Source organism: Megalobrama amblycephala, linkage group LG18 (genome assembly GCF_018812025.1).
Source record: "Megalobrama amblycephala isolate DHTTF-2021 linkage group LG18, ASM1881202v1, whole genome shotgun sequence".
NCBI lineage: Eukaryota > Metazoa > Chordata > Actinopteri > Cypriniformes > Xenocyprididae > Megalobrama > Megalobrama amblycephala.
This window is the reverse complement of record NC_063061.1, coordinates 21,015,917-21,038,862: the sequence shown is the minus strand read 5'-3', so window position 1 is coordinate 21,038,862 and position 22,946 is coordinate 21,015,917. Positions and strand designations below refer to the sequence as shown.

Sequence of the window (22,946 nt, the reverse complement as noted above, 5' to 3'; positions counted from 1 at the left end):
AAGATATCACAAATCCTCCAAAAACTGCACAAATGTTGACTAAAAACATTAATAAACAGAATAAAATTACATTGGTTTTTTAAAAATATATTATATTGTTACAAAATTGCATTTTGTTGCCGGGGTCCCCAGAGAACCCAAAGACCACGAGTGTAGCCCCTTAAACGAAGACCGCACAAGGGTTAAGTTTATCCAATCACAAGATTTATTCACAAGTTAACATGACTATTTGTTTATTTTCAGTGTTACAACGTTGTCGCAACAAAGCAAATAAACAAATAGCTAGACATTCTTTACCTCAGAATTTTAATTTATAGCCCTCCCGTTGAGTACCAGAATAAAATTTGGATGGTGTTATTCCAATTTAGGGTTAATCTCTTGTTGCGTAGGCAAACAAGGAGATTTTTAAAGGTAAAGCAAGGGATATCATTCCTCATCTGTTGCTGCAGCTTTCATGTCCCTGATAAGTAATGTGGTTGTCAATTCTCATTTCGGTCTCCGGTCTTAAATCTGGGTATTGCCGACCCATTCTATAACTGTGTCTATATGGGATGCGTCTGTCTTTCCCACAACACTTCTAAAAAGCAAATAAGAATTGACTTACCACAACAGCTGAAGAAAGAGAAGAAGACCAAACCTCTTGCTTGTTGCAAATCCCAATTTTCTTATATTTTCAATTATTTGTTCATTAGGGACTCGGTATCACACAGGAAGTTACATCGGCCGATTATGTACTTCTCACGATCACAAACCCGCCAGTTCTGATTCTTAGTCAGAGGGTGCAGAGTTCACTAATGCATTTGAGTTGAACCGCCCCATGCTTGTTCATACAAAAACACAGTTTTCTTAGTCACGACACTGCAACTTGCTAAGTCAGTGATAGACAGAAATCAAAATGTCCCACATGATGTGCAACATGCTCGTTTCATTGAGACCGCCGTGTGATCTATCTTGACGCAGATTTGCGGAAATACCAAACTCCACTTAATCTACTGGTCATAATGATTTAGGAATAAATGCAGAATAAATCAAGAATGACATTTATTTGTCAGATAAAAACGTATCATGCCAATTACACAATTAAACAATTAGAAGCCAGTTCAGAAATAATAAATACATAACATTAATTGCTCAAAGATGACTCCAAAAGTAAGAAATGCATACATACAATGGTGGATGAATATTTCTAATAATTCATGGGTGTTCTGGCTGCAGAATGTCCCAAATGGCTGCTCTGCCGCCGTCCCTTAAATACCCAGACCAGAAAAAAGGAACGTAAATATTTTTTGTTGTTGGGGGAGAGGAGTGGGTTATCAGATATTTTGAAAAGACAACACCCAAAAAGGAAAACAGAATTCTCATAAGTTTTCAATCTTTCTCATAATACAAGTGACTGCTCTGAAATTAGGACCATTTTACCAATCACACCGAGACATTTAAAATGATACCAAATATGAAAGTGAAAAAACAACAGATTCACAAGATACATCATACATATGCATTCTTAGAGAACTTTCAGTGACTTGAGTCAGGGGGAAAGGAAGAGGGGGATGAGTGAGGAGAGTTTGGGCAAGGCATTGTCTCTCCAGATGAGTTTTATTGCTTTATTGTAGGGTGCTTGATCTCAGCTTTTGTCTTAGCAAGAAACTAAAGTCTTACAAACTGTCAAACTTAAAGGATTTTTAAACCTTTTTTTTTTCACTTTCAAACAAGTTTGAAAAAAGTTTTGTCTTGACAAACTTTGCTTTTCTTGTTAAGAATTAGTTTGATTCAAAATTTGAATTGTAATTTAAAAGGTATTCTCAATTAAATTCTGAATTGTGCACAATCCAGCCTTTGTAAAATTTTAGGAAGAGGAAAAGATCTTATAGGCACCCTTGTTAATCAGCACCAATTATTCAGTTTGGGTTATCCTTATGACCCAATCTTAACATATGAGAGAAAAGGACACACAAGGTTAGAGAGAGTCGAGTGTAGAGGTCAGGGTCATTTGCAACACACCACCTATGGTGCGGTTTGGTTTAGGTTTCTTGCCCGAAGTCACAAATGAAAGCATGACTGACACCAGAAACCCTGATGTACCTGGTTCTGATTCAAACCACCATTTTCCAGTCACCTGACCTCTAGATCTAGAACCTCTCACCAGCTGTTTCCTATCTCTACTGAAATTAGGAGACAAAAGAACTTATGCTCTGGAAATACCTTTAATTCAAGTTGATGGCTGCTCCTGGCAATACATCAGATGTGATACTGGCTAGATGTTCCACATAGAAGTGAAAGAAGTGACAAGTGGAAACCATTAAAAAATTTATAAGCAATAGCTAGTATTTTCCCTCCCTAGACTTGACTTATTTGGATTTAGAGTAGACACAAATGGTCTACCTTGGATGCACTAGACTCTTTTTAAATGAACATCTTCAATCAACGTCATCCCTATCCTGTTCCCAGTAAATAATCTTCGTTTCAGTGTAATCACTTAACTTGTGTAAACCACCCCAAAAGTGCAGATCTCTGGAGGTTTTTGCTTGTAAATATTTACCCTGGTCCGATTTCCTCTGGCATGTTCATTCTTTATCTCATGTTGTGGCCTAATTTAATGTGCCAGAAAATGCCTGTAACAGGCTGGAATTTCTTGTTTGTAATTTTTCTCGAGACAATGGCATGCTTGAGAGACGCAAAGAGACCAAGTCAGGATGTTTGGATCAGAGATGCACTAGAAATAAAAAACCAAGCCAGAAAAGCAGGATGATAGGAAGTGCTGTTGGCTGTATTTTTAGGGCGTGCTGAGTCAGTAGCAAACAGACATCCAAATGTAGAAGGGCGTTTGTGTGTGTTTTGGAAACGCATGATGTTTCGCTCCTGGTGCCGGCTGTGCTGATGAGTGTAAGGGATCTGTCAGGAGTTCGTGACATCATTCGGATGCCCCAGAGAGAAAGATTTGGCTATGAACAAAGAGGCTATCCTCAGGAACCCTATTGAGATGGCACGATGCCAGTCACGGCAACTCTCTCTAAACCTTCTTCTTGTACTGACATGTCAGCTCTTTTCTTCTGGATTTCCCCCAAAGGCTTGTGGTCGGATCAGGATCTCTGTGTTTTGTTTCTGCACAACATACTGTATCGTGTTAAAGTTTTTACCCACTGACCTATTGACCTACAGAGGCACGTGCTGTGAAAATAGAAGTTTATTCTTGTTTATGGTAATAAACATGAATAGTATATTACATTTGTGCAAAAATGCAGCCTATAGTTGTTTCTATTTATGTTAATATGATTCCCAAATGTTGGATACTTGATATTATAAATGGAGGTGTTATGTGAATAGTTCTTCTGTATTTTTAGAACATGCTCTTCCCGCAGGCACAAATGCCTGATGTTTAAATGCGTAAAGGCGACTACCGCTTAAGGTAAAATAATTCCCAGTTGTTTTTGTTTCTCAGCTGATGAAAGGCATATATCTGTCAGAAAGGTATCATAAAAACGTCAAAGGTTTGCACAACGTAAAAAGAGACATTTGTTTTATATGGAACACGTGTGGTCGTAGAGGTAATTCTGAAGATGTTCCAGTGGGTCTCTGAATGGACTTCCATTTTCACATGTTTCACTACATGCAGGTGGATGCTGTAAAATATGCCCAGACTTGAGGAATGTCTGGGTAAGAAAAGGTTCTTTTATTTGGGCTAAAATGAGATGTGTGCGTGTTGGGGTAAATGTTGCTGGCACTAACTAATATTAAAAGAAAAGATATTCCAGCACAGTCCCTCAATAATGCAGTCACATTTGATCTTTTTTGAATTAGTCATAAAGGAACAGTTCACCTCATCATTTTTGTTTTTCATTTTTGGAGCTTGACAGATGTGGTTGTATGAAAAATAGCAGCTATAAGGTTTGTAAAAATTCTCTATAAACATATCAACAGGATTTTTAGTGTAATTTAGCTCTTAGATTCGCTTAGCAGTATTTCACAAGGTGTAATGATAGATTGATAGGTTGTTTGTTGAGAAAATAATATTCTGGCTGCATGCTGTTTCTTTCTAGACTTGGCTTTGAGTCTAATATGCACTTATGTATTGTTACATCAGAAACCTGAGCCATCTTGTTTGCACTTAGCACCTGATAGCACATTATGAAATGTGGTAACAAAATTGGGTCATAGAGTTCTATGACTTTTTATAAAGTTTACGTATGCTACCATTCCAAGGTTTCGGATGGGTATAATGATTTTTTTGTTGAAAGAAATTCATACTTTTATTCAGCAAGGACACATTAAATTGATCAAAAGTGACAGACTGTTCTTGAGAAAATCCTGAAAAAAAACGTATCCCAGTTTACACAAATTTTATATATATAATAATACGAAATGGCTTTCTCAAGCACCAAATCAACATTAAAATGATTTCTGAGCAATCATGTGACTTTTAAGACTGGAGTAATGATGATGAAAATTCGATATTATGGTTTTTACTGTATTTTTGATTAAATAAATACACCTTTGATGAACATAAGAGAATTCTTTTAAAAAAAAAAGTAAAAAAGTATGACAATTTGAACTGAAGTGTACTTTGAATTGAATGTTGGTTATACAGAATTTATCTCATTTTGGGAAAAACAGGCTGTCTGCTGAGTTTTGGTTTGAAATGGGAGTATGTGTTTACTTTGGCCCAAGGGGTCTGTTTTGTTGATTTAGGCTTTAACCTTTAACCCTTGACTCCCGTTGAACCTGAGACACCCGGGTGTTTTTCTTCCACCTCCGTCGCTCCCTAAGTAGACTTGAGCCAGTTTGTCATTGCTGAGAGTTTTGACTGCTTTGCAATAAACAATCTTGACTGTTGTACAAAAAACTTGCCTGTCTCCAGGTTGTTTAGAGACTGCTTAAATTACATGCTTTCAACATGTATGATTATTTAATGATGGTTCAGCCCATGGAAAGTCCATGCAAACTCAGCAGTTTTGAGAAACAAACTGAGAGTAGATAAAGTGCGGTGAATTCTTCACTTCTATCTGTGGAATTTGTGCGGTTCCTCATTGCCGGGGGTGTGGGGTCATGTTTTAGCAGTGCTATCAAGTTCACGTGTCAGTAGATTTTTACTAAGGTACTATGTCTCAACTTGCCCACAAATATTTGGCTGTTTTTCCTTTTATTTGTTAGAATTTGTCTTGAGTTACACTGTTTTCTGATCAGATGTGATGCAACAAGTGTCCAGAAATAAGCAACTTGTCTGTCCGTACTGAATATGAAACTGTTTGTAGCCAATCAGGTGATATTTGATGTTTAATGCACTATAGAGTGCTGTAGGGATGACATATTTTTGTAGGCCCAAACCCAGAATTAACATTTTAGCCCTTCCGGTTTGATCATTATGAAGTCAATGGTTTGTTGAAAGGGTTTTTGGTTAAAATCTTGAAATACAATCTGTGGTGAACACAAGCTCAAGTTATTTTCATGTCTTATTCTAATAACATTTTTTTTTTTTTTTTTTTTTTTTTTTTTTTTTACTTTTGAAAAAGATGGTTGCTAACAAGTGGCTCATTGTGAAAAGCCTCGTTGTGTTTATAATCATGCTCTTGCAAACTATTCTAACTCAAAATTCCAGGAAATTTTTTTTTGAAATAAAGACTAAAAGAATTGATGGGAGATTAGTGATGTAACTTTGAAGTCATGTGACTGTGGTGCAGTTCATTTAAAGCCTACGTTTATTGTTTTTACTACTTGTAATGTATTTAGGCTTCAAAATTCTTACAAGTTTTGTTCATTTGTAAAGATTACCTAAATGTATAAGAATCAAACTTTTGTTGGCCACATTTTTTCTGCAGTACTCCAAAAGACAATAGACAGATCCTATTTGTTTTTTGTCGAGAGAATCAGGGTGATGCTAACTTTTAAGTTGGCCTACAAAAATATGTCATCACTGCAGTGCTCTATTATTTGGAGCTTGATTTTAAAGCATTAGTTCATTTCATCAAACATATCTTAATTTGTGTTCCGAAGATGAATCCTTTAAACCTATGAGAAGCCAGTGCAACAAAATAGATACCCAAAGAATAGCAAAATGTCCTGTCACTTATTATTTGTCATGGTCACAAGATTTTATTTCTGGTTGTTTTACCATCTGGTTAGGACACAGTGTTAACTGAATTGCTTGTTGTCTACAACAAATGAAAAAAGTCAAAAACTTAGAAAAAAAAATAAACGCCACTCATTTTAATTCACTTTAAAGCAAATGTATATGTTCATCATAGTAGTTGGTCCTACCTATTCTCTGTGATAAGGAAATACTTAAACAAATGGCTTTTTTCTTTTCAGACTTTCTGCTTTATATTTCTAAATGTTTTATGGTTGTCTAAATATATCTTGTGCTTAAATTACAGCTTTTAAAAGACTCCTTATGGCTACGAGTGGCGGAAGGATTTTTAAAAGCATTTAAAAAAAAAAAATTGTTCACCCTATACCACCCCTGGCCTCTTAACCAAGCACAAATTAGAGAGAAGGGGGTTCAAAACCAGCACAGCTGGAGTAGAGAATTGCAATGAGGTTTGGGGAAGTAGAGAAATTGGGGCAATCTGACTTTCCCCTCAGGCAGCCAACCTCCCAGTCCATTAACAGAACCATTATCTTAAAATTTGGTTGAGGAAGTTGACTGTAATAATGCTTCTTGCTAATTATCAGTGATGTAAGACCAATTGTTGCATAACTCTAATTTGACCGCTCCCAATTTGGCCTTATTTGCCCCTTCACCTTATGGTTTGTAGACCCAGAACCCCCAAGCAACCACCCTAGCAATTTTAGTTTTATTTATATTTTATTTTTTTAGTATTAAATTAATTTTATTATCTTTTTAAAACATATTTTTTGTTTATTTTTATTTTTTTATATAATTTTTATGCTTTATTTTTTTTTTTATATTTAGTTACATTAATTTTAATTTAGTTTTATTAATTTTAGTTTTATGATTTTATTTTTATTCATTTTTTATGTTTCTATTTGGTTTTTCAGTTTCAGTAATTTTGTACTTTAAAGGGATAGTTCACCCAAAAATGAAAATTTGATGTTTATCTGCTTACCCCCAGCGCATCCAAGATGTAGGTGACTTTGTTTCTTCAGTAGAACACAAATGATGATTTTTAACTCCAATCGCTGGTGTCTGTCAGTCAAATAATGCTAGTGCATAGACAAGTCCAAATTAAACCCTGCGGCTCGTGACGGCACAATGTCCTAAGACACGAAACGATCTGTTTTTACGATAAACCGAACAGTATTTATATCATTTTTTACCTCTAAAACACCACTATGTCCAACTGCATTCAGCACTCGTTTAGTGATGTCTGATCGCGCTCTGACAACGGCAGTGATGTCTAGCACTCATTGAAGTATATGCGCGAGACATCACTGCCGTTGTCAGAGCGCGATCAGACCTTACTAAACGAATGCTGAATGCAGTTGGACATAGTGGTGTATTAGAGTTAAAAAATGATATAAATACTGTTCGGTTTCTCGCACAAACCAATCGTTTCGTGTCTTAGGACATCAATGTGTCGTCACGAGCTGCAGGGTTTAATTTGGACTTGTCTATGCAAGTTTTATTTACTCTTATAGTAGAAGTTCCCATCCACTAGCATTATTTGACTGACAGACGGCAACAGTTGCAGTTAAAAATCATCATTTGTGTTCGACTGAAGAAACAAAGTCACCTACATCTTGGATGCGCTGGGGGTAAGCAGATAAACATCACATTTTCATTTTTGGGTGAACTATCCCTTTAAATTAAAAAAAAAAAAAAAAACGAAAATTAGAAATGCTGGCTTGGCAACAAACAAAGTTGAAGTTAATAATTAGAAGCTTTTCATCTAACATTTATATTTTATTTTATTTTATTTTATTTTATTTCAGATTTATTTCAATTAATGGAAACAACTTTTAACAGTAACAACACTGCTAGTATAGCTTCAGAAACCACTTAGATATAGCCACCACTATATGAAACCTTAGCCACCAAACCTATTTTAATGGTGTAGCATCTAAGAATGAATATTTTGTGGTCAAATGTGCATTTGATTGAGAGCTTATTTGTGTGTTGACAGGACTGGCCTCAAAAGACCCATCACCATGTTCTCAAAAACAGGAGCCAACTTCATCATGTTCAGGATACTCTGAGTGAAGACTCTGGCAATAAGAGAGTGCACCCACACTCGGCTCTTCCCAAGAATAACACTGAGTTCTGGAACAGGCCCCGCTGTGGAGTCCCAGACTACCCCTCAGAGAAAAGAGGGCACGCCCTTCATTACTCAACCCACAAAGTAGGTTTGCTCGGGGGCCGTCATCGGCGAAAACGCTTTGATTTGTTCGGAGGACGCTGGGACAAAACAGACCTCACGTACAAGTAAGTCTTCCATGGATAGTGGTTTTGGTTGTATATGGTTGCTGTGCCTACACTTACTGAGATGACAGACATAAAATGAATGAAACATAAAACCGTAAATGGGAGAAAACAACTTTGATGTATTGCCAAGGTACCATTTTGAGCCTTACACAACAAAGACCTTACTGAGGCAAAGATATAGCTTATTTTTAGTATTCTAGCCCCGAGTCAACACACATTTGACTGAATCTATAGGGTTACGCTTTTTTTTTTCAGCCCACACTCTGCAGAATGTACTGTATTAATTTGATGATTTGATTTATTTTCTGTATTTATTTATTTTTACAGGTGTTTTACCTGTATTTTGAATTATTAACTTTATTGCATTGCGTTTTAGGGTTAGCGGAAATGTCTGTAAAATTATTGGATAATGTCATGGTAATTTTCTGCCAGTACATTATCCATTTGTTTTTATGGAATTTTTTTTACAGTGCACACAGGAAATGCTAAGAAATAAATCATAATGTTTCTCTCTTTATCTTCTCACATTTCTTATAGTTCTTATCGGTTATAAAGAAGACCACACACTCTTTCCAGCATTACACCCATTTAATTATAAGCAGTAAACTGTCTCAGACTCGGGACTGTATGGCTCCAGAACACAGCTAGAAATATGTACCCCTTTGATTTAAAACAGTAAATCGTTTTCTTAAACACACACACATTGGGTTTCCATGTTTTATGGGGTCTTTTCATAGACGTGATGTTTTTTATACTATATACAAACTATATATTGTATCCCATAACCCTCCCCCTCCCCCTAAACTATACCAGAATATTTCTTTTATTTTTTTCATTTTATTTATTTACTCTTGCACAATGTAAGTCAGTGCTGTTTTGGACATCACTGGCTTTCTTCAAAATAACCTCTTTTGTGTTGCACAAAAGAAATAATGACAAACAGGTTTGAAATGACATGAGGGTGATGATGGCTGAACAATCCATTTCTGGGTGAACAATCCCTTTAAAACCCCTTTGATTGACATGATGACCTTACTATTGTGGTTGTTTGGTCACCACTTCATGTTTTGATTGATTTGCCTCGTGCATCTTTGTCAAAGATGGTTCCCACTGGATATAGGACTCCTCTGTAATCTGAAGTCCGTGAGGTCACAACCCGATCAGGAGAAGATGTTACATTTCAGAGCACTCATGTGTGTTACGGCAGCGGAGCCCAAATGGTTCTAGTTTTCTCTTCAGTGCTCAGCGGGGGGTGAGATGAGGGCCAAGACAAGGAAAACCAGCCGTACAACCACTGATTAAAACAGCCCCTTGATTTATGGCCCTTCCCATAAAATATCACAGCCCATAAATCTCCTTATGGTTCTCCATCCAAGACAACCAACTTTGCTGTAGGGCAGACTAGTCTTTTCGTCTACATACTGTAAAGATAGAAGTCAAAACAGAAAAATAGTCTTTTGGGAAGTAGGGACAGATCTTTTTTTCCTTATTTTGATGCACACCTGAGTGAAAAAGGAAAAAGGGGAAAAATTTACAATGGCAACTTGGTTTTACCCATTGGTTGTTTATTGGATGGAGTTAGACCTGAATGCAAGCTTTCAGTCTATTGTAAGAAAGGAGAGGGATTTAAGCAGAATAAATAATTGGAGAAATCCAGCATACATCATCAGAGAGAAGTCTGTCATATTTTACTTCAAGACCAAGTTATGACATTTTATTTCAAATTTAAGAGGTAAAAAAAAAAAAACATAGGCAAACTGTTCACAGTAAGATAATGTGCATTTAGAAAATGGTTCCATTGATTAACGTGAAATTTCCATTTCATTCTGACTTTAAAGTGAAAATTTAGAAGAATTTGAATATTGGTCTATACCAACAATTATTAATCACTGTAAATTTAAAGGATTAGTCCACTTTCAAATAAAATTTTCCTCATAATTTACTCACCCCCATTTCATCCAAGATGTTCATGTCTTTCTTTCTTCAGTCTAAAAGAAATTAAGGTTTTTGAAGAAAACAGTCCAGGATTTTTCTCCTTATAGTGGACTTCAATGGCCTCCAAATGGTTGAAGGTCAAAATTACAGTTTCAGTGCAGCTTCAAAGGGCTTTAAATGATAACAGACGAGGTATAAGGGTCTTATCTACTGAAACGATCGGTCATTTTCTAAAAAAAAAAATTCAACTTACGGAACGAACGCAGCGCTAGTTCCATTTTTTCCGGAAGTGGAATAGGGAAGGTGTAGGACATACAGCGTAAGCTTTTTGAAGAATACAAAAGTGTGGTTTTGGCAGAAGCACTTGGAAGGCGAACATTTGTTTATATAAAGCATATACATTTACATTTTTTTTTTTGAAAATGACTGATCGTTTCTCTAGATAAGTAAGGAAGAGGATTAGGGCCAAGCAATAATAAAAAAAATAAAACCATCTCGAGATTAAAGTTGTTAAATTACGAGAAAAAACTCGTTAAATTTCGAGAAAAAAGTCGAGATAAAATGTTGAGAATAAACTCGTTAAATTACGAGAACAAATTCGTTAAATTTCGAGAAAAAACTCAGTAAATTTCGAGAAAAAAGTCGAGATAAAATGTTGAGAATAAACTCATTAAATTACGAGAACAAATTCGTTAAATTTCGAGAAAAAAGTTGAGATAAAATGTTGAGAATAAAGTAATTAAATTATGAGAAAAAAGTCGTTAAATTACGAGAACAAATTCGTTAAATTACGAATTTGTTCTCATAATTTAACGACTTTTTTCTTGTAATTTAATGACTTTATTCTCATAATTTAATGACTTTATTCTCAACATTTTATCTCGACTTTTCTCGAAATTTAACGACATTTTTCTCATAATTTAACGAACTTGTTCTCGTAATTTAACGACTTTTTCTCGTAATTTAATGACTTTATTCTCAACATTTTATCTCGACTTTTTTCTCGAAATTTAACGAGTTTTTTCTCGAAATTTAACGAGTTTATTCTCAACATTTTATCTCGACTTTTTTCTCGAAATGTAAGGAGTTTTTTCTCGTAATTTAACAACTTTAATCTCGAGATGGTTTTATTTTTGTATTATTGCTTGGCCCTAATCCTCTTCCGTAGATAAGACCCTAACTCCTCATCTGGTATCGTTTAAAGCCTTTGAAGCTGCACTGAAACTGAAATTTTGCATGACCTTCAACCGTTTGGAGGCCACTGAAGTCCACTATAAGGGGAATAATCCTGGAATGTTTTCATCAAAAACCTTAATTTCTTTTTGACTGAACGACATGGGCAGAAAGAACGACATGGGCATCTTGGATGACATGGGGGTGAGTAAATTATCAGGAAAATTTTTATTTGAAAGTGAACTAATCCTTTAAAGTCCCTGTGTAGTCAATAATTTTATTATATGCAGATCCATGAATATGAAAATTAGTTCCCGATTTCATATCAACAGAAAAACATACCCTGGCTTCTCTTGAGACCCCCCTGCTTCGCAGCATAGTTAATGATATGCTAAAGCCGGCCCCACACATTGATGGGATTGGTTACAACATGTTTGTGACGTAGAGAATGGGCGATTTCAAACCATGTTTCAACCTGTCTTTGGAAAACTGCACTTTTAAGTAGAAAAAATACTCTGCAATGTTGTTGACTGATAAATTTGCACATGGTTTGTCTTAAAGCATATTAAAACACCACATAGACATATAAACAACATTTAAAAACTTGATTTTCACCACGTATCAAAATATATTTGATATTTAAATATATCAAATATATAGCAAAAACATTTTTAGTCTCAGTTGATGTTTGTCTAACCAGGTTGCACGAGACAAACTTTCAGCAGGTTCCATCCTGAAAATGACAATTAGTGATTCCTTTTTAAAAAATTCTAATCATTGTGTAATTTGTACACTAGGTGCTGCCTCATCAGAATCTCATGTCAAGACAGCAGCACACTCACATACTTTATCCCCAGCAAACCCCAGTCAGCACCATTGTAATGCTGTGCCACTATAAGCTGTCATTACTCGCGTCTCTGAAAGTTGTTTATGGGCTATAACAACTCAACATCCTCTGTAATTTGTCCCCTCATTTAATGACGGACTGTACATGTGCACAGTGAGCTCAAAAACACCAAACCCCGTCCTATCCCCACTCCTATGCTTTCAATTGAGTTTTTTGCTTTAATGAGTGTTTTAATGAGTATGTGTTTCTCATGTGACGTGTGCAGTTTTTGGGGGTCTAGTCATTTGCATCTAGCATCTTGGTTCTTTTGGTCCAGACCAATTTTATTCGAACCAAATCTGCCAAGTGTGAACAGAACACACCCTTAAAGGGATAGTTCACCCAAAAATGAGTATTATCCCATGATTTACTCACCATCAAGCCATTCTAGGTGGATATGACTATCTTCTTTCAGATGAACACAATAGGAAATATATTTAAAAATATCCTTGCTCCTCCAAACTTTATAATGGTTATGAATGGGGGGCCAAAAAATGCATAATCCATATTTAAAACTTTATAAATTCAAATAACTCGCTTCCGACGGATGACCGTATACAGAATGCGCAAGTTGATTTGTGGCAAATGAGTAATCCCTGATGAGATGTATGACGCAGGATGTAGCGTAAGCTAGACATCTCTAACAGTTCAAACAAATAGGGCTGGGCAACAAACTCAAGCTCCTCTTCTCTTATATCGAAATCCTCTGACATTTTCTCTTAAAATTTTTTTGTTTTTCGGCTTTTAATTCATGACCGGTGTTTTGTTTTGCTCTATCCTCTGCGCCTCCGGCTTTGTCATTGCGTCTTGCGTCAGGTCAGAGGATACGGCTGTCTGCCGAAAGCTAGTTATTATAGTTAGTAAAGTTTTAAATATGGATATTTTTCTTACAAAATCCCATCTCTTCACTTCAGAAGGCCTTTATTAACCAACTAAGGATTACTTGTATTATGGATGGATGCATTTTTTTCCCTTCAAAATGTGGCCCCCTATTCACAACCATTATAAAGCTTGCAGGAGCAAGAAATTTTTTTTTATATATATCTCGGATTGTGTTTGTCTGAAAGAAGATAGTCATATTCAGATGACTATTGCTTGAGGGTGAGTAAATCATGGGATAATTTTAATTTTTGGGTGAACTATCCCTTTAAAGTCTAGTGTGAGCACACCTTCAGTGAATAATGATGAACGACACCTGTTTTGGGGGGTGTATTAGATGTTTAAAAGTCAGTATTGTTTAAGCCTGGTTTAAATGTGATCTATTTTTTGTGACTGTAGCTAGAGTCAAGAGTTAGGAACTTGATCCTAGAATTCTAATTGGAACAGCAAAATGGCAGGACAATTTTAAGCCACAGACTACCACACTGGGCTCACTCCCGCTGTCATAGCTCCTGTCTGGGCTTGCAGACGACAGAGGCCCCACAATCTAAGACGGTCTGTGGCTCCAACATGCAGCCCAAGAGCGATCCCCGTCCCACAAAGCTAATAATGACCAAAGCATGAAGGTGTCCAAGCATGAAAACAACCTAGAGGTACCAGTCACTAAAGCTGCAGGTTAGGAGCTTCAGATGTGCTTTTTTATGAAATGCACCAGAGGGAAGCTTTGTGGAACATGATACAAACTTGTGGTCCACCAGTTTAAATGCGCTCTGTGGGGATTCTGCTTGTGAAAATAAGCATGCGCGTCTTCATCACTCAGCAAGCTTTATAATGCAGCTTGTCTTTCATCTGAGAGAAGTTAAATCCTCTGGGCTCACTCCATGAGGGATGAAAGTTGCATTTTAATTTTTAAACAACATTCAAACTGTTTATCAAGAACAGAAAAAGCAATTAAAGTTTCTTTTGGGCAGGAAGCAAATCTAATTTAAGATCAATTTAAGGAAGAATGCTATTAAAACTACTAAACAAATTGCCACTAGTGCAGTCACAATTGTGAATTGTTTTGAATTAAGATCTTGTTAAATGACAAATAACAAAAGAGTGGTGAAATACAATGCTATGTATTTCTATAAGGCTTATGCACTTAAATGAACCTGGATAGGGGCGCCATCACTGTCACAATATCAAGTATCACATTTGTTTTGTGATTTTGGTCGGAGAGCATAGTAGTAGTGGGTATCGTACTCAATCCCTATAGGCAAACATTCAAACTGTGCTTGTCTTTTCACAACTGACAGATTCTGATCCAGTCTCTTAGTTCACCACCAAGAAAGGTAGCAAACATGTTCAAATAAAGGGGATTATTGAGGTCATGCACTTTCATCCAAATGAAAGTCACATGGGTGGTCTGTAATGAGCGTTTATGAGTGTTTGCGCTCATGTTACAGGATCATGCGGACCCCTTGGCAGATGAGTTTAGAGAAAGTCAGACATGTGCTGCAGAGGGCACTGCAGGCCTGGAGTGACGTCACCCCTCTCACCTTTACTGAGGTCATCAGCGGCCGGGCGGATATCATGATTGACTTTAACAGGTAAAAAAAAAAGATGTTTAAATTGTCCACTGTGTGCTTTCCATGTGTCAGAATCTATTGTGACAACGTTTCAAAGGGGTCACATCAAATATTTTGTCATTTTCACTTTAGGTCCAGTTCTTGCATCAAAAACATAATTTATGCATAACCATTTTTCACCCTGTTTGAGGTTTTCTATTGAACCTTTAGGTCTATGTAAATATACTCTGTTGTGATTGGCTAACATCTTTGGATGTGTAATGAGCTTGTTTACAGACTGCAGATTTGTGACATCACATTTTTCAGAACATATTTGCAGCTTAATTTCAATAATAGTCTTATGTTATATTTTTGGATTTGGAAGAAATTGTTTCATAGTACATGGAACTCTTATTTCAAAATTAGTGCTGTCAAACGATTAATTTTTTGTTAAATATATGCATGCATGTGTGTGTATATACATAATAAATATACACAGAACACACACATATATTATGTAAACACAAACTTTTATTTTGGATGTGATTAATCATGTTTGACAGCATGTTATGACCCCTTTAAAGTTTGCAAGTTACATCCCAAGATTCATCAAAGACAACGTTGCAGTGAAAATAACACATTTAGCTACTGCTTTCAATTTAGCTCACTTTCACTTTATATTCTGTATATTCTTGATGAAAACTGTTTCTCTGGCCTCTCATTTCACTGAGCTTGTAAAACCACATTGTCAGTTGAGAGATGTTTGTTCATTGACACAAAGAGGAAAAGTTTCCACTTCACTAGTCAAACACAGACTCTTTTCATCTCCTCTAGAAGTGGGAGATTAGAGAGAGTGTCGGTTTAGGATTATAGGTCCAAAATTTACACTGCACGTGTGTTACTTCTTAAATTCCCATAGTAAGAAAAGTCATAACTTGGAACACCTGTGGGGTTTAGTTCTACATATGGACATGCAACACTGCAGCTCAAAGTCCCACAGTTTCTTTTTCTTTTTTTTTCTTTTTTTTGAAAAACTATCCTGAATGTTAAAAAGCATGACTTTAGTTGTAACAGATTATTACTACAAAGCGGAACATGGGTTCCACTGAACCCATGACTCACTCTATCATTTTGCACTGAGTCGCTTGTGGAGAAACTCGATAATGTGAAAAAAAAAAAGTGGATTATGTTATTTTTTTGATGTATTTTTTTTTTCAAATTATGTCAGTTGTATTTCAAAATTCGAATGATAGATGTCGTTTTGGCACTCTTTAATGTGGCGTGACAGATGTCTATATCACTATATATCTCTTCCGCTTTATTAATAATAGTTACAGCACTAAGAACATGAATGATCACCAGCAGGTATGTTGAAAGATACAGTGCAACTTACTGAAATGTATAATTATGTTGGCTTGACATCATTAATATTTTAGCAAAAATACAATACTGTACTGAGATACTGTAAACAGTATCTCCTCTTAGGGCTTTCAAACTACAACCAACAAACTCGGGTCAGAACTTCAGACTGTTCTGATTCGGGTTGCTTTATCTTTTCTAACTGATCTGACTTACGATTTTCATTAAACACATGTATCAACTCTGCGAAAAATCTCTGACTTTGAATAAAGGGGCCAAGACTTTTGTACAATAAGACTTATTTAAGCTGACTAACATTAGCAAATGAATATCCTAGGACAACATAATAAAACATGCTAGCAACATGTTAAAACACTAACATGTTAAATTATGCTAGCATCATGCTAAAACATACTAACAACACATCAATTCATGCTGACAACATGTTAAAACATGCTAGCAAGATGATAATTCATGTTAGCAATGTGCTAAAAATGGTTAATACATGCTAGCGACATGCTAATTCATGTTTCAATGTGCTGAAACATGTTAGCAACATGTTAGTTCATGTTAGCAACCTGTTAAAACATGCTAGCAAAACATGCTAATTCATGTCTTTCTTTCTTTCTAAATTTAAAGCTTATAAAACATTCATATGGCTGTCAAGCCAACATAAATGTTTGTCCCAATGAACTTTGAATAGGTGATTACATGAGAGACTTGAAAGTAGTGTTTCAACCACGGAAAGACCTCAATAAAACAGCTTTTGAACAAAATACCCACCTGATGTTACCTCAAGAAAGTTGGTCCATGTAAGTTTCAATCATTTAATTTCCTACGGTAGTTCGGTAGAAAAAAAGCTTTAGTGAAGAGAGAATAGTAAATGATGTCTTAATTGTTTAACATATTTGAAATCTCTAGAGGCCATTTCCTCAAAAACTAATTTGACTATATCTTGATAATGATTTGGCGTATAAAAAATAATTGTCATTAGAAAGCTGAGATTTTTTTTTTTTTTTAATTCAGTGCTTGAAACAGTGCATGATGGAGTAGGTCACATGCTCTGATTTGGCATACAGACAAGTCCCCTAAATGTCTTAATGGGGGGAAAAAATGCTTGTTTTTTTTTCCAACAGGATATTTTGTTTTGTTCAAGCTCTCTCCCTGCAGCCCTTCATCTTCTCAGTTTGAAAACTAAAGTCCCTATAAAAACTTGGCTTCCTGTTAAAGCACTAATATACAGTTATTATGTTTCTGAGATACACACGTTTGAATCTCCAATGAGGGTTATATCTAGATCCATCTCACATAAAGGGAAACATCTGGGGATTGATTTGTGGAGCTCTAGGCATGTCAATTTCATTTGTTCTAACTCAATCCTAGATTCCATCAATGGGATAGCAGTTGACTGAACATTTGAGGGTTGGATTTAGCCAGAATAGTAGCCTTCTTTGACCTTTCAGATCTGCCAGATTTCAAGATCTATGATCCTGCAAGGCTTAGTGAGTAATTTAACCTCGACATCTCACAATGGAAAATTGGGGTTGGGTTTATTCAGTACCATTCATCCAGGGTGGAATTTGGCATCCCATTAAAAACAAGGGAATCAGGAAAGTTAGTGAGGTGTGACAGTTACAGACAGTACACTATAATGTAGCACGGTTGCATGGTATTACAGCAGTGCCTCTATGCAGGCCATTATTCTCACCCTCATTTAACTATTCCATACGAAGTGTGCTTATAAAATTCTTGTCAGTGATCAGCTCATTAGGCATGTTGATGAAATAGGAGAATGAGAATCATTGGTATTGTTCTGTTGTCTGAGAGACTGTGTTTCACATTCAGGTACTGGCATGGAGACAATCTTCCTTTTGATGGCCCCGGAGGAATTCTGGCCCATGCCTTCTTTCCCCGAACATACCGGGAGGGAGAAATTCACTTTGACTATGATGAGTCTTGGACAGTGGGCAATAGTAAGGGTTAGTGAGAATCACTAACATGATGATTTTTCATAGATGTAAATAAAATAAAGATTATTAGAGTATGTTTTACAATAAAATACTATTTCAATCTTTCTACTTAAAAAATTCACATTTAATTAAATGTGTTAATTGATGTTGCTTTGTATTTGTGAAATTTAGCCATTTCTGAGTGCAAATTGTTTGTGCATCATTTTTTTTTTTCGGTGTAGTTGAGACAATACATGACAAAATATAAAAATATATACTTTAACAATTTAGCAGCTTTAGTTTGTCAAGTGCTTATAATTTAGTTAGTCTAGTACTTACACTATAAAAAAAATTTTGGTTTAACTTAAAAAAGTAAGTTACCTGTTAAAAAAAAAGTAAATTTTGAGTTCATTGAAATTAAAAATTTAAGTGAATACAATGAAGGTGCTTGGTTTAATCAACAGAAACTCAAAGTATTATGTTATCTGAAACACATTAATTTAAGTTTATTTGACAAAAGAAAAAATGTTGATAACAAATCATGAAAATATTTTTTACAGTGTATAAATAAGCAATGTTACACAAAAAAAGAGCGCTTTTGTTTTCCAAGCATGCTTATATTGATATTAACAGTACAATTGGAATAGCGTTGCTTTATTCAACGATTTAACAAATGAAAGTTTGAACAACTTACTTGTGCATTTTAACTAATGTATTTTTACATTGTAATTATTTCCAAGACTTTGTCCATTTTTATTGTGCAAAAATATTTAAAATGATCAAACGAAGTCCAAACAAAATCAGCATTTGCACATCTCAGAGCAAAACACTGTAGTGGTGTTTCATTCCTGACTGAACCAGTGTTTTTGAATAATTTAAGTGAATAGTTAAAGGACACGCTCATAAAGCCAGTCACTTGTTTTGTACCTGAATGAATCAGTGGCTTTGAACGAATCAGTTCAAAGAATGGTTCAAGGTTCGGTCATAAAGTCAGTCACTTGTTTCGAAGGAATCATTGTGTTTAAATGAATATTTCTTTCTTTCTAATAGGTACTGACCTTCTCCAGGTGGCTGCTCATGAGATTGGTCATGTTTTAGGATTGCAGCACTCCATGGAACCAGGCGCAGTGATGTCGCCTTTCTACACCTTCTCCTACCCGCTCCAACTGAGTGAAGATGACAAGAGAGGCATACAGTCCCTCTATGGATCCAAACATTCAGATGATAGAGGGATGAAGGAAGAGAGACCTCCCAAATTCCCAGAGACAAATGAGATTGAAAGTGTAGTGGTGAGTTATATGGCAGATTCTGTCTGATCTTGGGAATCTTGGGAATCCTTCTCATTCTCTTTGTATTTCTTTTTTTCTTATCTTCCCAGCCTGATGCTTGCCAAACTGACTTTGATGCTGTATCCATGATCCGAGGCGAGCTGTTTTTCTTTAAGGCGGGTTATGTGTGGCGGATCCGTAATGGTAAACTCCAGGATGGATATCCAGCACTGGCATCCAGGCACTGGAGAGGAATCCCAGGCAAAATTGATGCTGCTTTTGAGGACAAGTCTGGCAATATCTGGTTTTTCCAAGGTAAATTGTCTCAAAATAAATAAGATGTACAAAAGTTTTGGGTGGGTAAGATTTTTTTTTTTTGTGTCAAATTACTCAATCACGTTTGACTACAAGAGAGATCTGGGAATGACCCCAACAAATAATATTCACAAAGAATTGCCCAAAAATTCAATTAGGAAGATACCAGTGAAAGAGACATACTGAGGTGGGGTTTGAGGAAATTGGCAAGCGATGCGATGTGCTATTGTTTTGGCTTGATTTTCTTCATGTAAATAGTCATTTTCTGTTGTATTTGTGCATATTACATGAAAATTATCATGTTTACTGCTTTACGGTTATGACAGGAGTTGAAATATAACTTACATGGAAAGGTTTAGTATCATGTAAGAATGTAAATTTTTAAGTTTTGTGGCCATACATTTGAAACAGTGTATATTTTTATGTTTGTTTATCACTTGTTATTTTACTTTGTTTTTCAATGCCAATTTATTTTAGCTTTTTTATTTTTTATCATCTCACAGATGTTGTCATGTATTGAACCCCTTATATTCCTTAAATATTGTAAATATAGAAATCCTGCAATTCCAAGAATGCATTTCAACTTATATCACCAGAGGCTTATATATTTATAATCCAGATATCCCTTGTTGCCCTAATTATCCAGTAAAATGAGCAGCCTTAGTCTAGTAAACTAAAACAGGGGTTCATGATGAATGAAAAATTCTTTAGCTGCTTTTTAATGTAACCTCTCTCGTCCACTATTCTTTTTTGCAGGCCAGAGTTACTGGGTGTTTGACGCAGAGCGGCAGATCACAGGTCCGGACTCTGTACACCGACTGGGTCTAGCAGTGAACGACATCCAGGCAGCCCTTATGTGGGGAGAAGATAAGGCCCAGAAGATCTACTTCTTCAAAAAAGGAAGCTACTGGCGATTCAACCTGAAGGAAAACCGCGTCGACAGCATCCACCCTCGCAGCATGAGTGACTGGAGAGGCATACCGAGTGACATTGACGCCGCTTTCCAGGACCGATTCGGTATGGTTGTCACTGAGACATGGACTACGTTTACATGTGCAACAATGATGTGATTTATTTCCAATAATCAGAGTAAGGACTAGATGTTACATGACGCAAACCTCTTCACTCCCGTTTACATGCAGTTTCATTATTCCGATTATTCATTAAAAGGAGTGGTTATTTTTACTGCCTTTATTCACACACCCCAAATGCACAGCATGAATAATGAACTCCCATATAGTAGATGTGTTACTGGTTTTAATCTACAAATTTTTTCATTTGGATGTTTTGACCATCACTATACTTTATTATATTTGTGTCATGCAACGTTGTCAACATGAACTCAGCCAACCCAAAAATGTAATACTTTCTTTACCACTATGTTTACGAATCTCCGCCTGACATCGTCGTCCTTGTACATCACAACCACATGCACACTTTGGTCAGAGTGGAATAGATGTGATTAAAATGTTTACATGCTTGTTTGTTGCGCTTAAAGGGATAGTTCACCCAAAAATGAAAATTTGATGTTTATCTGCTTACCCCCAGTGCATCCAAGATGTAGGTGACTTTTTTTCTTCAGTCGAACGCAAATTATGATTTTTAACTGCAACCGCTGCCGTCTGTCAGTCAAATAATAGCAGTAGATGGGAACTTCAACTATAACAGTAAATAAAACTTGCTTAGACAAATCAAAATTAAAACCTGCGGCTCGTGACGACACATTAATGTCCTAAGACACGAAACGATCGGTTTGTGCGAGAAACCGAACGTTATTTATATAATTTTTACCTCTAATACACCACTATGTCCAACTTCGTTCAGCTTCCTGTTAGTGAGGTCAAAAAACGCGTTCTGAAGACGGAAGTGATGTCTCGCCCATATACTTCAATGAGCGCGAGACATCACTTCCGTTGTCAGAGCGCGATCAGACCTCACTAGCCGGAAGCTGAACGAAGTTGGACATAGTGGTGTATTAGAGGTAAAAAATGATATAAATACTGTTCGGTTTCTCGCACAAACCGATCGTTTCGTGTCTTAGGACATCAATGTGCCGTCACGAGCCGCAGGGTTTAATTTGGATTTGTCTATGGAAGTTTTTTCGACTCTTATTGTTCAAGTTCCCAATCACTGCTATTATTTGACTGACAGACGGCAGCGGTTGCAGTTAAAAATCATAATTTGCGTTCGACTGAAGAAAAAAAGTCATCTACATCTTGGATGCCCTGGGGGTAAGCAGATAAACATCAAATTTTCATTTTTGGGTGAACTATCCCTTTAATGCCACATATTTTACTATGATTATGATTACTAGAATTATGAGATTGATTAAACTTTATCTCTTGTAAACACAATACTTAGATCAAATTGATTACGGTATTGCCTAAATCTCATTATAAACGCATTATTAAGGTGCATGTAATTGTAGTCATTGTTTCTTAAATGTTGTTGAAATTACAAAGGTTAATCTTGATAGGAAAAAAGAGTTTCAAAAGTCATTATTTGTTCCTTATCTCTCCACAGGCTTTGCCCACTTCATGAGAGGGAAGCAGTACTGGAAGTTTGACCCAGTGGAAGTGAGGGTGCTGGAGGGATACCCACGATATATTGGCATGGATTTCTTTGGTTGTTCTCCAGCCCTGTATCGATGAATCATGGGTACAACTAGGCATAACTAGCAAATTCATTGCTAATTCATTCATCTTTTTCACACACCTAGTGCAACTTTTAACAAAGTCCCTTTCAAGGAAAGTCTGTTCGCTCAGCCATATTTCCAGTGCCTCTGGGCAGCTATTTTGGGCATCCAAGACCTATCTATTTGAATGGGGGAATCCTGAAATCTCAAAAACTGCTTGGCAAACTCACAATTAAATGTTGTTTCTTATGCTCAAATATAATTAAAGGTGCCCTAGAATTAAATATTGAATTTATATTGGCATAGTTGAATAACAAGAGTTCAGTACATGGAAAAGACATACAGTGAGTTTCAAACTCCATTGTTTCCTTCTTCTTATATAAATCTCATTTGTTTAAAAGACCTCCGAAGAACAGGCAAATCTCAACATAACACCGACTGTTACGTAACAGTCGGGGTGTACGCCCCCAATATTTGCATATGCCAGCCCATGATCAAGCCATTAGACAAGGGCAGAACGTCTGGATGTGCACAGCTGAATCATCAGACTAGGTAAGCAAGCAAGAACATAGCGAAAAATGGCAGATGGAGCAATAATAACGGACATGATCCATGATATC

At 36.2% G+C, this 22,946-nt stretch overlaps 1 protein-coding gene and 1 long non-coding RNA gene across 3 annotated transcripts in view; one reads left to right on the top strand and one right to left on the bottom strand.

Annotated features, from left to right (window-relative positions):
* Positions 1-1,441, bottom strand: part of LOC125252872 — a 4,705-nt gene extending 3,264 nt beyond the window's left edge. Inside the window, exon 1 of the long non-coding RNA XR_007181297.1 lies at positions 605-1,441. This is a non-coding gene — a long non-coding RNA (uncharacterized LOC125252872). The remainder of the gene's footprint in view (positions 1-604) is intronic.
* Positions 1-22,627, top strand: part of mmp11b (matrix metallopeptidase 11b) — a 26,723-nt gene extending 4,096 nt beyond the window's left edge. The window contains exons 2-8 of one of the 2 annotated variants that reach the window (XM_048166515.1): positions 8,079-8,377; positions 14,699-14,842; positions 18,005-18,132; positions 19,159-19,397; positions 19,487-19,691; positions 20,448-20,708; positions 22,215-22,627. In XM_048166515.1, coding sequence (XP_048022472.1) covers positions 8,079-8,377; positions 14,699-14,842; positions 18,005-18,132; positions 19,159-19,397; positions 19,487-19,691; positions 20,448-20,708; positions 22,215-22,342 — 1,404 coding nt within the window. In that variant the 3' untranslated portion in view covers positions 22,343-22,627. Of the gene's footprint in view, positions 1-8,078; positions 8,378-14,698; positions 14,843-18,004; positions 18,139-19,158; positions 19,398-19,486; positions 19,692-20,447; positions 20,709-22,214 lie in introns of both variants that reach the window. The other variant, XM_048166514.1, reaches the window with a different exon arrangement.
* Positions 22,628-22,946: the final 319 nt, after the last annotated feature.